This window comes from Erigeron canadensis, chromosome 8 (genome assembly GCF_010389155.1).
Source record: "Erigeron canadensis isolate Cc75 chromosome 8, C_canadensis_v1, whole genome shotgun sequence".
In the NCBI taxonomy this organism is placed as follows: Eukaryota; Viridiplantae; Streptophyta; class Magnoliopsida; order Asterales; family Asteraceae; genus Erigeron; species Erigeron canadensis.
This window is the reverse complement of record NC_057768.1, coordinates 16,500,508-16,513,972: the sequence shown is the minus strand read 5'-3', so window position 1 is coordinate 16,513,972 and position 13,465 is coordinate 16,500,508. Positions and strand designations below refer to the sequence as shown.

The 13,465-nt window shown below is 36.8% G+C and overlaps 1 protein-coding gene across 1 annotated transcript; it reads right to left on the bottom strand.

Moving 5' to 3' along the window:
• Positions 1–2,597: 2,597 nt before the first annotated feature.
• On the bottom strand, positions 2,598–3,497 carry LOC122610337. Its single transcript, XM_043783331.1, has one exon. It carries the CDS (start codon positions 3,495–3,497, stop codon positions 2,598–2,600), a length of 900 nt encoding a protein of 299 aa, XP_043639266.1.
• Positions 3,498–13,465: the final 9,968 nt, after the last annotated feature.

Sequence of the window (13,465 nt, the reverse complement as noted above, 5' to 3'; positions counted from 1 at the left end):
CCCCAAATCTGGTCAATATATTCCTTTTGATGAAGGATATAACATGAGACTCCTGGATCTTGGAATATGCTTCAGCTTCAATCCATTTTGAAAAATAATCTGTCATTGCCAAAAAATATTTCTTCCCCGCTGAAGATTCTGTCATTGGTCCTACAATATCCCCCTACTTCATGAATGTCCATGGTGACAAAACTGGATACATAGGTTCAGCTGGTTGATGATGAATGTTGCTATGTCTTTGACAAGCATCACACTTCCTAGCATAATCTTCAGCATCTTGTTTCATGGTTGGCCAATAATAACCAGTCCTTAAGATTTTCGAATGTAAGGATCTTCCAACTGTGTGGTTCCCACATTCTCCTTCGTGAATATCTTTAAGAACCTCTTTGATCTTAGGTTCCTCTAAACACCTAAGATATGGTCCTGCAAGAGACTTTCTATACAAGATACCATTTATCATAGAATAATGTGCAGTTTTCATTCGAAAAGCCTTTGGGTTTTCATCCTTAGGAATTGTCCCATTGCTTATATATTCCTTTATAGGTGTCATCCATGAAGTTTGATTGTTTTCAGATTCTCCAGTTTCACTATCTTGAATAGCTAAAGTTTTATGAGACTCTTTATCTATGGCAGGATATAGAACATGAATTATAGGAATACTAGTTTCAGACGACATCTTAAATGTTGAACCTAGGTTTGCTAAGGCATCAGCTTCAATATTTTCTTCTCTAGGTACTTGTTCTATATCGAATAAGTCAAAATTTTCAGCTAATTTTTTAACTATATCCAGATATTGCATTAATTTTTCTCCTTTCGCAGCGTATGATCCATTAAAATGATTTTCTAAAAGTAATGAATCTACATATACTTTAAGGTTCCTAATATTCATATCTTTAGCCAATTGCATACCAAAAATTATTAGTAGCTATGAAATAACAATTTACTGCTTGGGGTATGATATCCCCCTGTGGCGATTTTAGTACGATACCTAATCCTATTCCTTTAACATTAGCAACACCATCAGTATATAGGATCCATTTTTCAGTTGCTTCTTCTAGCATTTTAACTTCTAAGTCCACTTCTTGTTGTAAGTTAGTACTAAAATCAGCCACAAAATCAGCTAAAGCTTGAGATTTTATAGCATTTCTAGGTTCATATACTAAGTTAAAGGCACTTAATTTTTACAGACCATTTAGCCATTCTTCCTGATACTTCAGATTTTCTAAGAAAACATTTTATAGGGTAATTTGTCCTAACATGTATAGCATGCGTTTCAAAATAATGTCTAAGTTTAGTAGATGCCATGACTAATGCAAGTATGAGTTTTTCGAGATGAGAGTACCTGGTTTCAGCATCAATTAAACTTTTACTTACGTAGTAGACAGGATTCTGTATGCCTTCAGATTCCTTTACAAGAACTACGCTTACTGCATTTGATGATACTGCCATGTAAAGATATAAAGGCTCACCATCTTTAGGCTTCATCAGCAGCGGAGGGGTTGATAAGTACTTTTTTAATTCCTGAAAGGCCTCTTCTTGCTTTTCACCCCATTCGAATTTCTTATTCTTTTTCAGAATATCGTAAAATTCTTTGCATCTATCTGAGGATCTTGAAATGAATCTGTTGACAGCTGCTAATCTGCCAGTTAATCTTTGGATGTCTTTAGCATTCGACGGAGACTTCAAATTTAATATTGCTTTAATTTGCTCCGGGCTATCTTCAATTCCTCTTTTGGTGACCATATATCCTAAGAATTTTCCGGCTCCAACTCCAAAATTACACTTGGCGGGATTTAACTTCATATTGTACTTGTCCAGGATGTTGAAGGCTACTTCAAGATCCTTTAAGTGATCTTCAGCTCTCTTGGACTTTACCACCATATCGTCTATATAGACTTCCATGGTATCCCCAGTTGATCTTTGAACATCATATTCACCAGCCTTTGATATGTTGCACTTGCATTTTTAAGACCAAAAGGCATTGCAATATAACAATAAATACCTGTCGGTGTCATGAAGGCCGTGGCTTCCTGATCTTCAAGTTCCATTTGTATCTGTTGAAATCCTGAGGAGGCATCCATGAATGTTAGCATCTCATGTCCCGAAGTTGCATCGACCATTGCATCAATATGTGGTAGTGGAAATGGATCTTTTGGACAAGCTTTGTTTAGATCAGTAAAATCTACACAAACTCTCCATTTTCCATTTTTCTTTTGTACGACCACCACATTTGCCAGCCATTCTAGGAATTTAACTTCTCTGATCATTTTAGCCTTTAATAATCTTTCAACATCTTCCTGGATTATAGCATTTCTTTTAGGAGCAAATTTTCTTCTTTTTTGCTGAATAGGCTTGAAGCTTTTGTCGATTCTCAGCTTGTGTGTGATGACATCTCTTGATATTCCAGTCATATCTTCTTGTTTCCAAGCGAAAGTCTTCATTCTAGCTTTGAGGAAATCAATAAATTTGACTTCCATATCTTTTGATATCTTTTTCCCTATTAAAACTTTAATGTTAGGATCGTAAGGAACCAAGATAACTTCCTTTACATCTTGCTCTTCTGGTTCGTCTACATCGAAGACCCTTTTCTGTAATTGCTATTGTAAAATTGGCTTTGCAGCTGACTTCATGCTGGATGTGTAGCATTCTCTTGCTTCTTGCTGATCTCCCTTGACAGTAACTACTCCCCAAGGTGTTGGAAGTTTAACACATTGGTGATATGTTGAAGGTACTGCCTTCATTTCGTGTATCCAGGGTCTTCCCAAGATTATGTTGCATCCTGGGAGAGAATCTACGACACATAATTTATGCATCGAATTCATCCCCCCAACATAAACTGGTAATCTTATTTCACCCACTGTATATTTAGTTTCCCCACTGAATCCAATCAATGGAGAAGCCTTTCCATTGATATCTTCTTCCGAGATATCCTTTCTTCGTAATGTCTCCATCTTGATGATATTCACTGAGCTCCCATTATCTATCAAAATCCTGCGAACATAATGGTTAGCGATAAAAGGAGTAATTACCAGCCCATCATGATGAGGTTCCATGATATCATCAAAATCTTCTTCAAAGGAGATAATGTCTGAGTCCGAAATTGATGCTTTCTTCACACTTCTTTCTCCTTTATCTGCTTTGCTTTGCGTTGCAAGTCTTTTTGCTGCTGAATATGTTGTCCCGCACACTTCCGATCCCCCAGAGATGGTATTAATTACTTTTGCATTCGCTGGCGGGGAATCTGCTTTTTGTGTTGATTTTGGTTTGGAAAAATCCAAGCCTTCAACATCTTTGGCCTTCTTCCTTCCAAGGAGTTCTGTCAAATATCCTTTTGCTAATAAAGTGGATATTTCTCTTCTTAACATCTTGCAATCTTCGGTGATATGGCCAAAGTCTTCATGATAAGCACACCACTGGCTAGGATCTTTTTTCTTGAAGTATCCGTCATTTTTCTTCTGAGGCCATCTCACCTTGTCTCCAAGATCTCTAAGCGCCATTATAATGCCAGGAGTTCCTACAGAGAAACAGTATGATGCCAAAGTTGGATATTCGACCCCGTCATCTTCTTCAACGACATTGACTTGATCATCTAAATGTCTTGAGTAAGGTTTGTGTCACGGTTTAAACACCGGGGTTTCTGCCTTCCGATTTGGACGATCATATGATAAGGCATCTAATTTCGAAGTTGTAAGTTCATTTTCTTCGAGCCTTATAAATCTTGCTGCCCTTGCTTTTGCTTCATCTAAATTTCTGCATGGCGTCATTATGAGATCTTCCTGGAATTTAGATCCTTTATGGAGACCTCTCTGCAAAGCTTGAATAGTGGTCAACATATCTAATTTAGGAATATCAAGAGATTCTTTTGTAAATCTAGTCATAAAATCTCTAAATGATTCATGCGGTTTTTGAATTATTTTATATAGATCATCAGTCAATTTCTCAAAAGTCCTACTGCATGAAAATTGACTATAAAATAAATTTGTTAAATCAGCGAAAGAATTAATAGATAGAGGAGGCAAACTCTGCAGCCATTTTAAGGCTGATCCAGATAGTGTCGATCCAAAGCTTCTGCATAAGCAAGCTTCTTTCAAATTTGATGGAATCGACACCGTTTCCATTTTCTCCAGATACAGCGTGATATGCTCTTGTGGGCCAGTGGTTTTATCATATGGTTTCATATTTGGAACTTGAAATTTCTTCGGGATTTCTACGTTCGCAATCCTGTCGCCATATCTGTTGATTAGATAGGACACAAGGTTGACTTCGGGAATTGGATTGCAAAATCCAGGAACGCTCAAATCATGTCTTTAATCTTCTGAAATTCTCTAGCGATGTAATCATTTGCTCCTTGTCCCTGCGATGGATTAGTAAAAGCAAAAGATCCAGCAAAATTATTAGAATTGTTCAAACCTGCACTCATGGTGGCTGATGTTCCAGCAACATGAGTGTTTTGCGGAATATTACTCCCAAAATTAGGAGTCGCAGTTGGCATCGACATATTAATAGGAGCAGACTCAGGAGCAGTTGGAGTCATTGAAAACAAACTCCCAGGAGTCATCGGTGGTCTGTTTTCAAAAATCCTTGACTCAAGAATTTTGAATTGTGCCTGATTATATTCTTGATTAGTCTTAATTGTCTTATCAAGATTCTGTAAAATAGTATACAAGTCAGGCAGTTCTTCAGAGTTAACATTCCTAGATCCGGTATTGTAGGGATCCGGATTGCCATAATTGTCGTAAAAACTCCTTCTTTGAGTCTGGCTTGATCTTGCATTCTCCTGAGATGAGTTTCCTGCCGGAATTTCCCCAGATAAGTCTGGGATCTGGAATGAATCCATTGGCTCCTTTCCTTTTTCCTGGGCAGAAGTTCGAGCAGCATTGTTCTTGTTTCTTCGATAAGAAGCACGTCCTGGAGGTGGAGGCAAAGGAGAAGAAAGAACAGGAGTAATTTGCGAAGAATTAGTTGGTTGAGTCGACATCTTCGGTATTAGATTTTGAAAAATCGAGATTTATGAAAATCAAAAATATTTTTTATCATATCGAAAGCACCTTTTGCCCCACGGTGGGCGCCAAATTGTTTTGGTCAAAAATTATCCAAGATAATCAACCTTGAAGACTTAGATCATTTATGTAACCAAACTTTCGTTCGTGAGGTTAAGGGCTTGTAAAATTGGTTTAGATTCAAAGATGCGTTTAAAATAAGTATGATAAATCAAGATTATGTCGACTTAAACAAAATAAGGTAGTCAAAAGATTTCGCAAATAACTATATAATCAAATATAAGATAGATTAAGCAAGACAAAGAAAGATAAACGTAAATAAATGCGGAAAATAAAGAGAAAGGAACAAAGAACACCGAGATTTGTTATCGAGGAAAAACCTTTAATCCTTTATGGATTGTCGGCATAAAAACCCGGGGAGGAAGCAATCGTCCCTGCCTTGTTCTTTTGTTAATGGTGTAAATTGGTTACAATGATAGAGCGACTTGATCGATCTTTCTAAGTAAAGAAAAGTGTGTTGGTTGTTTACAAGTATGAGCAGAGAAAATAAGCAAGTAACTATGTGAATGTGTGTAACGTTGTATATCCTATGATCGATCAGGTCCTCGTTTATATAGAGCAGCCTAGTAACTAATTTTCCGAAATTACAGGGATCTTCCTGGTCCTCATCTGGTGAACGTTGGAGCATATCTTGACTGATATTATAGCCGTTTGAAGATATTCTCCTTATGCTGAATTCCTCTTGAAGTCCGATTATGATGCTGGACTAAGTCTTCTTTGTGTGTTGATCAAATAAGACATGTGTTGAATCTCTTTTGTACCATTAGAGATATTTCCCTTGTGATAAATATCAAGTTACCTGCATAATATTCTCATAGAAACAATACTTGAAGTTTATCGTTAGTAATTCGTCAAGACGTGTCAAGATCCTGAAGGTCCATGATCTTGAGGTCCCAAGATAATGAAACCTGAAATTTCACCCATAACAATCGTTTTGGAGAATTTGAGTGGAATTTGGTTAAGTATGAAATGAACTTGAAATTGAGGTTTGTTTTTGGATTTTTGAATAATGAAAAATGAAACGATCTTGAAGAGGATCGTTTTGAAATTTTTGATAATGAGAAGATCTTGGAGGATCGTTCTGGGTTTCTTGAGAAATTGAAGAAATTTCTAAGTATCTTGAGAACAATTGGACAGAGTGATAGTATGTATTGGAAAGAAGGAATTTGAGCAAAACCAATCTATGAGATCAGTTACCCAAGAAGTGTGTGATTCCCAATCCCAACAACTTCGAATGAACAAACCACAACACACTAACTTTCAAAGAGACACTGAGACGATCTTGTTCAAGATCGTCCTAGGGTCAGTGAGCTGAGACGATCTTGTCAAGATCGTCCTAGCTTTCTGTCTTAATATTTTCAAAGTTAAAACACTTTAAATTGACCAAACCAATCCGTAAGGATTAGTTAGCCACAACAAACACTTCTCAACACACAACACTTGTCAGAACGATCTTGAGAAGATCGTCCTACAAGCCACAAAGCTCAAAGAATGAAATTTGAAGTCTCAAGCACTAAGACGATTCTGAGGAGGATCGTCCTAGTGAAGATCGTCCTGGCATCATCTTCTTCATCATGAAATCTGTTATTTTCATAAACTCCATTCAATATCTTCTAAATTACTTGGAGTTAGGACTTGAAATAACTTGCAAAATGCTCATTTTCACCTCAGCTACAAATCTACGAACAAAATTCAACACAAAACACAACAGATTCAAAACCCAAAAATCGCGCCAAAATGCCAAAATTCAAACTCAAGATTTAGATCGAATTGGAACTTGAAACTTGACAGGATTATGTTTTATATACTATCACGAATCTATTGGTGAAGAAAAAACTATGATTTTATGAGATTTGATAGGCGAAAAATGAAGAAAAAAATGACGTGAAGAAAAAAGGTTTGATTTTGAAATTTTGATGAATCTGTAATCGAATTCAGTAATGGATCGATATCAGAATGATGTTTTGCTCTGATACCACATGTTGTGACACGATTTCAGCACCGAATTCACAGATTCAATGGAGGATTAGATGTGTGTGTGTTCTTGGTGTTTTAGTGTGTGTTTTAGAGAGAGAGAGAGAGAGAGGCATGATTGGAATTAAGTGTGTGTGAAAAATGGTTACAGGTATGAATGAAATGTTGTTCAAGGCCTTTTAATAATCTCTAAGGTATGAGGGTATTTATAGTCTATCCCTATACATATGCAACTTATCACATCTAGTCCCTCAACCTTAGTGATTATTAATTTATGACTTAACAACAAGTAAGTCCACTAACTTAAATTACAATTTATCACTATTTTTGGATTTCTAACACCATCTGTAGAAGATATGTTGGCTGCAGTTCAAACCTTGGGATATGAAGGAGAGTTGGCATCTTTGAGAGATTTCAAGAGAATGAATGTGGCTACTCTATGGCACACAATGTATAACGTTCTGAGTACCTGCCTGATGCCTTCACAAAAGGGGATAGATGCTATGACAAAACACTCTTTGTCAATATATTATGCAGTTACACACAATGTGGGGTGTGACTATGCAAAGATTGCGTAGGAGAAGATGGCTCAGGTTGTTAAAGCCAAAGATAAACAAGATAGAAAATACATCCCTTACATCAGATTCTTCACATTCCTGATTGAAGATGTTCTTGATTCCACTGATGTCATTCCTAAATTGGACAACAGCTTCAAATATGTCATTGCCATGTACAAGTCAAATATCAGAGGCACAGGCAGTGAGATTGCTAAACCCTTTCCTATTCCACCATTCTTGTTAAACTTGGTGTCGGCTAACAGTCCCCATCTTAGGACTTATAGAGATGGTTAGACACACTTACGAGGTCTGAAAGCCGATGAACTCCTACCCAAACTGTGCATAGGTCGCCAAGTGAGGGTCCTAGGAGTTCTAAAAGAAAAAGAGGGGTTAGTGGAGAGGGGACTGTTGTGCCAAAAAGAAGGAAATCAAAAAGAGTTTCTTTTGAAGAAGAACATGTTCATGAATCACCCATCACACCTATCATTTCATCTTCTCAAACAACACCACCACCATCTCAATCAACACCATCAATTCCATCCATACCTTCTACACCACTTCCATCTGTTTCTTTTCCAATTCCACCAATTCTTTCTCCACCTCAATCATCAACAATTCTTGAAACAACAACCAATATGCCTACTCCAATACCAGGCAGACGATTGAAAATGCGAGCTAGAAAGATTAAAACCAAATTTGGTTTATTGATGATCACAAAGAAGAAGCACAAAAAGAAACATTCTCCTTCATCTTCTAGCTTGCACAGAGAAGGGTCGAGTACAGTTGATATTGATGAAACTTTTGGTACCTCGACAAATTTTGATGATGAACATATCACACAAACCATTGAAAGTATGAAATCTGATGTTGAAGCTCAGGGCACTGGAGATGATGTTGTGCCGGAGGAACAAGGAGGGAATGAGGGAGGAGTTGAAAATACCAGAAAGGTTGAGAAGTCCGGGCTAGGACAAGGGTAAAAAGAAAACGTTAGCCCTCTGATAGTTGAAACAAATGTGTCTAGCCGGGATGACAACCCTAGAGTAGAAGTCGAGAGCTCCCCACTCTCGCATGCACATAACTCTCCTTGCCATTCTGACTCCTCACAACAGGAGTTAGTCTCAGATACACACGGGGAACAACCACATTCACCAAACTCTCCTCACTTGGAGGATGAGAGTGTTGAAATAAGAGAGGACTAGCCCCACCTCTCGCCTTCAACTCGTGCACTTGAATTTAGATCTCCTAGGGACACGAACCTGCAAGCTCAGTTGAGTACTGATGCTGGAACAAGCAGAGAGGGACCCACTTTTTGTGACCCTCTAGGATAGCGTGGAAGTCCTGCCTTAGCTAACATTATGCTAGATTTAGCCGCAGGCAACAGTTCTCAAACCGAGACTGAGAGACAGTATGAACGCCAAGGTGACACTGTTGTTTCTCAGGATCAACCTAATACTCTATTAACGGGCATTCTTAGTGACCCCGGTGTTGTTAGTGGTGTTGCCCAACAATAAGTCCCGGTACGTGATTTATCCCAGTCTAGGACACAACCATATTCTGGTTGCGAAGCCACTGAATCTGAAAGTGCTGCTGAGGGTCTAACCCGAGGATCTGCTGGAAATCCTGAAACAGTTTCGGCTGGTTTAGGTCACACCACAAGTATGCCAACAACCTCCGGGTTGATTTCACCATCATATCAAACACCAACACCAATTCAAACAACACAAACACCCCAACAAACTCCATCAACTTCTCACCAACAAGAAAAAGATAACACTTGTAATCATCTATTGCAAATCTTGAGGTCTGAAGAAGATATGATTAACATGATAGACAGGGGAGTGTTGAATGCTTTGTAGTTGAGGGATAGAGAACTTGAGCATGCACGACAAGTCAAAGCTTTGAAAGAGCAAGTGCAAAGTCAGAAGAATGAATATGATGCTAAGCATGCTGCTTTTGAGCTACGGTTAATTGCTCTAGAGTTTTGTCGACCGGCCTCGGTTTCTACAAGATGGGATGATCCTGAGTCCGATGATCACCCCGAGGGGGAGAACCAAGGAGATGGTCAAGCTAATGATAATATTTCGGCAAGAGTTGAAGATGCTAGTGGTGATGTAGAAATGGGAGAAAGAAATGAAGGTGGAAATCAAGAAGGTATTGAAGATCAAGCTGAAATTGATAGATTAGCTGAATGTAGAGCTAAGTCTGATGAAATGTGGACAGAGCTTGGTCTAAATGTGAATGAGGTTGAAGATGTTGAAAGTTTGGCTGAGATAAAAAGAAGAATAGAAGAAGTTTTTGGTATGGAAGAGGTAGAAGAAGAAGAAGAAGAAGAAGAAGAAGAAGAGATGGTTGATGAGGATATTGTGGATGAGGCCATAATTGAATTTGCTGAAGGAGAGACAGATGCAGAAGCGATCAAAGACAATATTGTTTTGAATGTGCCTGAATTTGTAGAGACTCAAGAACAAGAACATGGAGAAACTACTGATGAACCAGTGTTTGAAGAATTTGCAGACCTTGGTTACTTTAAAACTGGTCCTTCAAGTAGAAGTGAAGTTGGAGAGTCGACAAATCCTTCTGTGTCAACTCTGAAGCAATATACTTTCAATGATTTTGATGGGTTTGATGAGCTGAGAAAAACTACTGAAGCTGTTTCTCAAGACTTCAAGAAGTCTACTTTCAAGCAAGTGTTAAGAGAAGCAATCATTTCTGAAGAAGAATCACATCCTGACTATTTCCCTACAGAATTGACTGAGGAGCAGTGGAATTTTGTGAATAGGGGATACTTCCTAAGGGATCAAGCAAGAATGGTTGGGGATACTTCCTAAGGGATCAAGCAAGAATGGTTGCACTTGGCATTAAGCCAAAGCAAGCTGCAATCAAATCAAGATTTTTGGAAGAAAGAGCATTTCCTATCTTCTGCGGAGCTACTAAGGTTGCTAAAGTAGAAAGACCGGAATTTGCTGCTATGTATAAGTTTAAGGACCCAAAACAAGTTGAAGAATACAGATCTCTCCTTAAACTTACAGATAGTTACAATCCAGATATTCTTGAAGATCAAAGGAAGTTCAGGATCTTAGTGCTTATCAGAGTGATTTTGATAAGAAAAACTCATATCTCTATACCTTGCTTCCATGTAAAGAGAGAGAATGGGGATATACAGATTCAATGAAGCTCATTTCAAACTCTTACCAGTTGCTGACATAATCTTTCTCTATAACCATTACGTCAATGCCATTCAAAGATATCATGAGGATCTTATTGCTTTTGATGCAGTGAAGCGATATATGTCAAGTATTATTCAACATGCATCTTTAGAAGATTTTCAGATTGGCTTTGAGTTGGTTAAAAGGAAGATTAATGTTCCCTATCCTGATCAAAGTCTTTACAAAGCAGATATCGAAGAGCTCAATATTGGTCATGTTCTTGAAAAACCAACACTTGGAGTAATTTTTCTTAATAGCAGAAAAAAGAAGATCTTCATCAAAATGTGTGACCTTGCTTCTTACTCTGATGAAACCTTGGAAATTTGTAAGAATGTGTTGTTATGTTTAACTAAAGATGAAGAATCTGAACAAAAGAAAGCACTACTTGATCGACTAATCGACAAGATTGACAAAAGACTGGGTTTCAGATATAGCATCAGAATGATAAGAGAAGCAAAGAATGTGAAGAAGTCCAAGTATGTTGTTCAACGAAAAGGAGGATGCTGGATCAAGTATGAACCTAGCAATGTTTTGGGACCACATAATCTTCCTCCAAAAGACTATGAAGCAAACATGATGGTCCCTGATGATAAACCAAAAAGTGACAACTGGTTCTGGCATCCAAACAAGAATAGACCAAATACTCGAGCTTGAAGACTTTTGATCATCGGATATCTTTTGACAAATCACTACTAAGGGGGGATTGATAGAAATATTATTTGTAGTAGTTGATTGTTATTAAATCATATTTTGTGCATAGATTGTAATTTTCTTAAGTATGGAAGGGGGATAAGTGTAAATTGTATATAAGTATATAAACCCCCTCCATAGCTTTGTTATGTAACCTTTCACTCATTCAAGCAATCTAATCTTTCCCTTTCATCCTTACTCTCTCTCTCTCTCACGACACACACTTTCTCACACACATAACCGCCATTAACACACACTAAAGCTCAATTTCACATCATTACACTGTTTAAATCTGAAGTTTCAGAAGATCAAGTTTCGGGTATGGCAATTAATTTTTGTTGTCTTGAAATTATCTTTTTCAGTGTATTTGCAAAGAAGTCAATCTAAAGGAAGGATTTCTGAGCAAAAGACTGAACCGCTCAAGACAAATGCCTTGTCTTAGTATTCCAAGTGCTAAGATCATCAGGTTTTTATAATATATTGTCTATATAGTAATTACAAGATGATGATAGCAATTTCTATTAGTTAAAGATCTAGATATAGAAATGTTCATTTTAATATAAAAGATTATCAACTATATTATAACCTTAGACATAGGCAAAACCTTAGATATAGACTTTTTGTGAATGTAATAAGTTTTCCATAACCTTAGAAAACTTTTGACATAGACATTAAGTGAATATAAAAGGAATTATTAACAGCCTTAGACATAGAAATATGATATTATAATGTGAAAGGCTACAAGTTTCATGTTTTACAATCTTAGACATAGATATATCATTTGAATTCGAAAGGTATGTAAACCTGAGAAATAGAAACGATCATATGAATGTGAAAGGTTATTGTGCTTTAGACATAAGTATTTTGTTTGAATATGAAAAGTTTTTAAATGTGGTTTCTAAAAACTTTTGATATCAAAACATAAATATATATGTGAAAAGTATTTATTAAGTATTGATTATCTAGATCATATAGTTGTGAAATGATTTCATGAAAATATGAAGTAGTTAATCAATATTACGTGAAAAATTTGTAAGTCTATTGCCCTAATTACAAAATCATAGTTATGTATCCCAGTCATGAATTGAGGGGAGTACATAAGAATGATTTTTGTTCTGACTATTTAATCATAGTTATGTATCCCAGTCATGAATTGAGGGGGTGTACATAATAAGAATGATTATTGTTATAATGATTAATCATCGTTATAATTCCTAGTCATAATATTGAGGGGAAGATATAAGAATGAAGAATCAATTTTATAACTTTTTATGTACATTTTACAAGTGGTACAGATACAATTACATCTACAAGTGATTCAGATTTGGGAAAGCTCATTTACAAGTGGTTTAAGAAAGATTGATCGTGGAAAAGTTAAAGAATTTTGGTAAGTTTATTAACTTTTCAGGTTTTAGACGAAGATCGTGGAAAAGATGAATATTCGATGGCTACAGGTTTGGTCATTTTAATTTTCATATTTCCAGGAAGTTCGTGGTAAACGTTGATCATTTATTCAGAAACTTTGATGGAAATTGAAGTTTAAAGTGTGCACTTGTTAATTACGACCTCGTAATTGGCAAGAGGCAGAATACGACCTCGTAATTGGTCTATTGGGACTTATGCAGATACGACATCGTAATTGGCGGGCAGGGTTGACGCAAGCCCATTCGGGTCAAGTGGGTATCCAGATAACCCAAACACGACCTCACATATTAAAATCAATTTTAGAGCTTTACAACCCCGAAAATATACTTTGCTACCCCGATTTTGATTCGATAGTTACAATTAGATCGAGAGTTTTTGGTTGATATCTTTGTTTTCATCTCGAAATTCTGAATCTGGGTATACTATCTGATTGTAATATAGTTAACCATGCAACAAGAAAATCAAGAAAATAGAACTCGAAATTTTCAAATTAGGTTTTCTAAGTTTCTTCGATTTTGATATTTTTGGGTTAAAAATAAGGGTTGGGGTATGT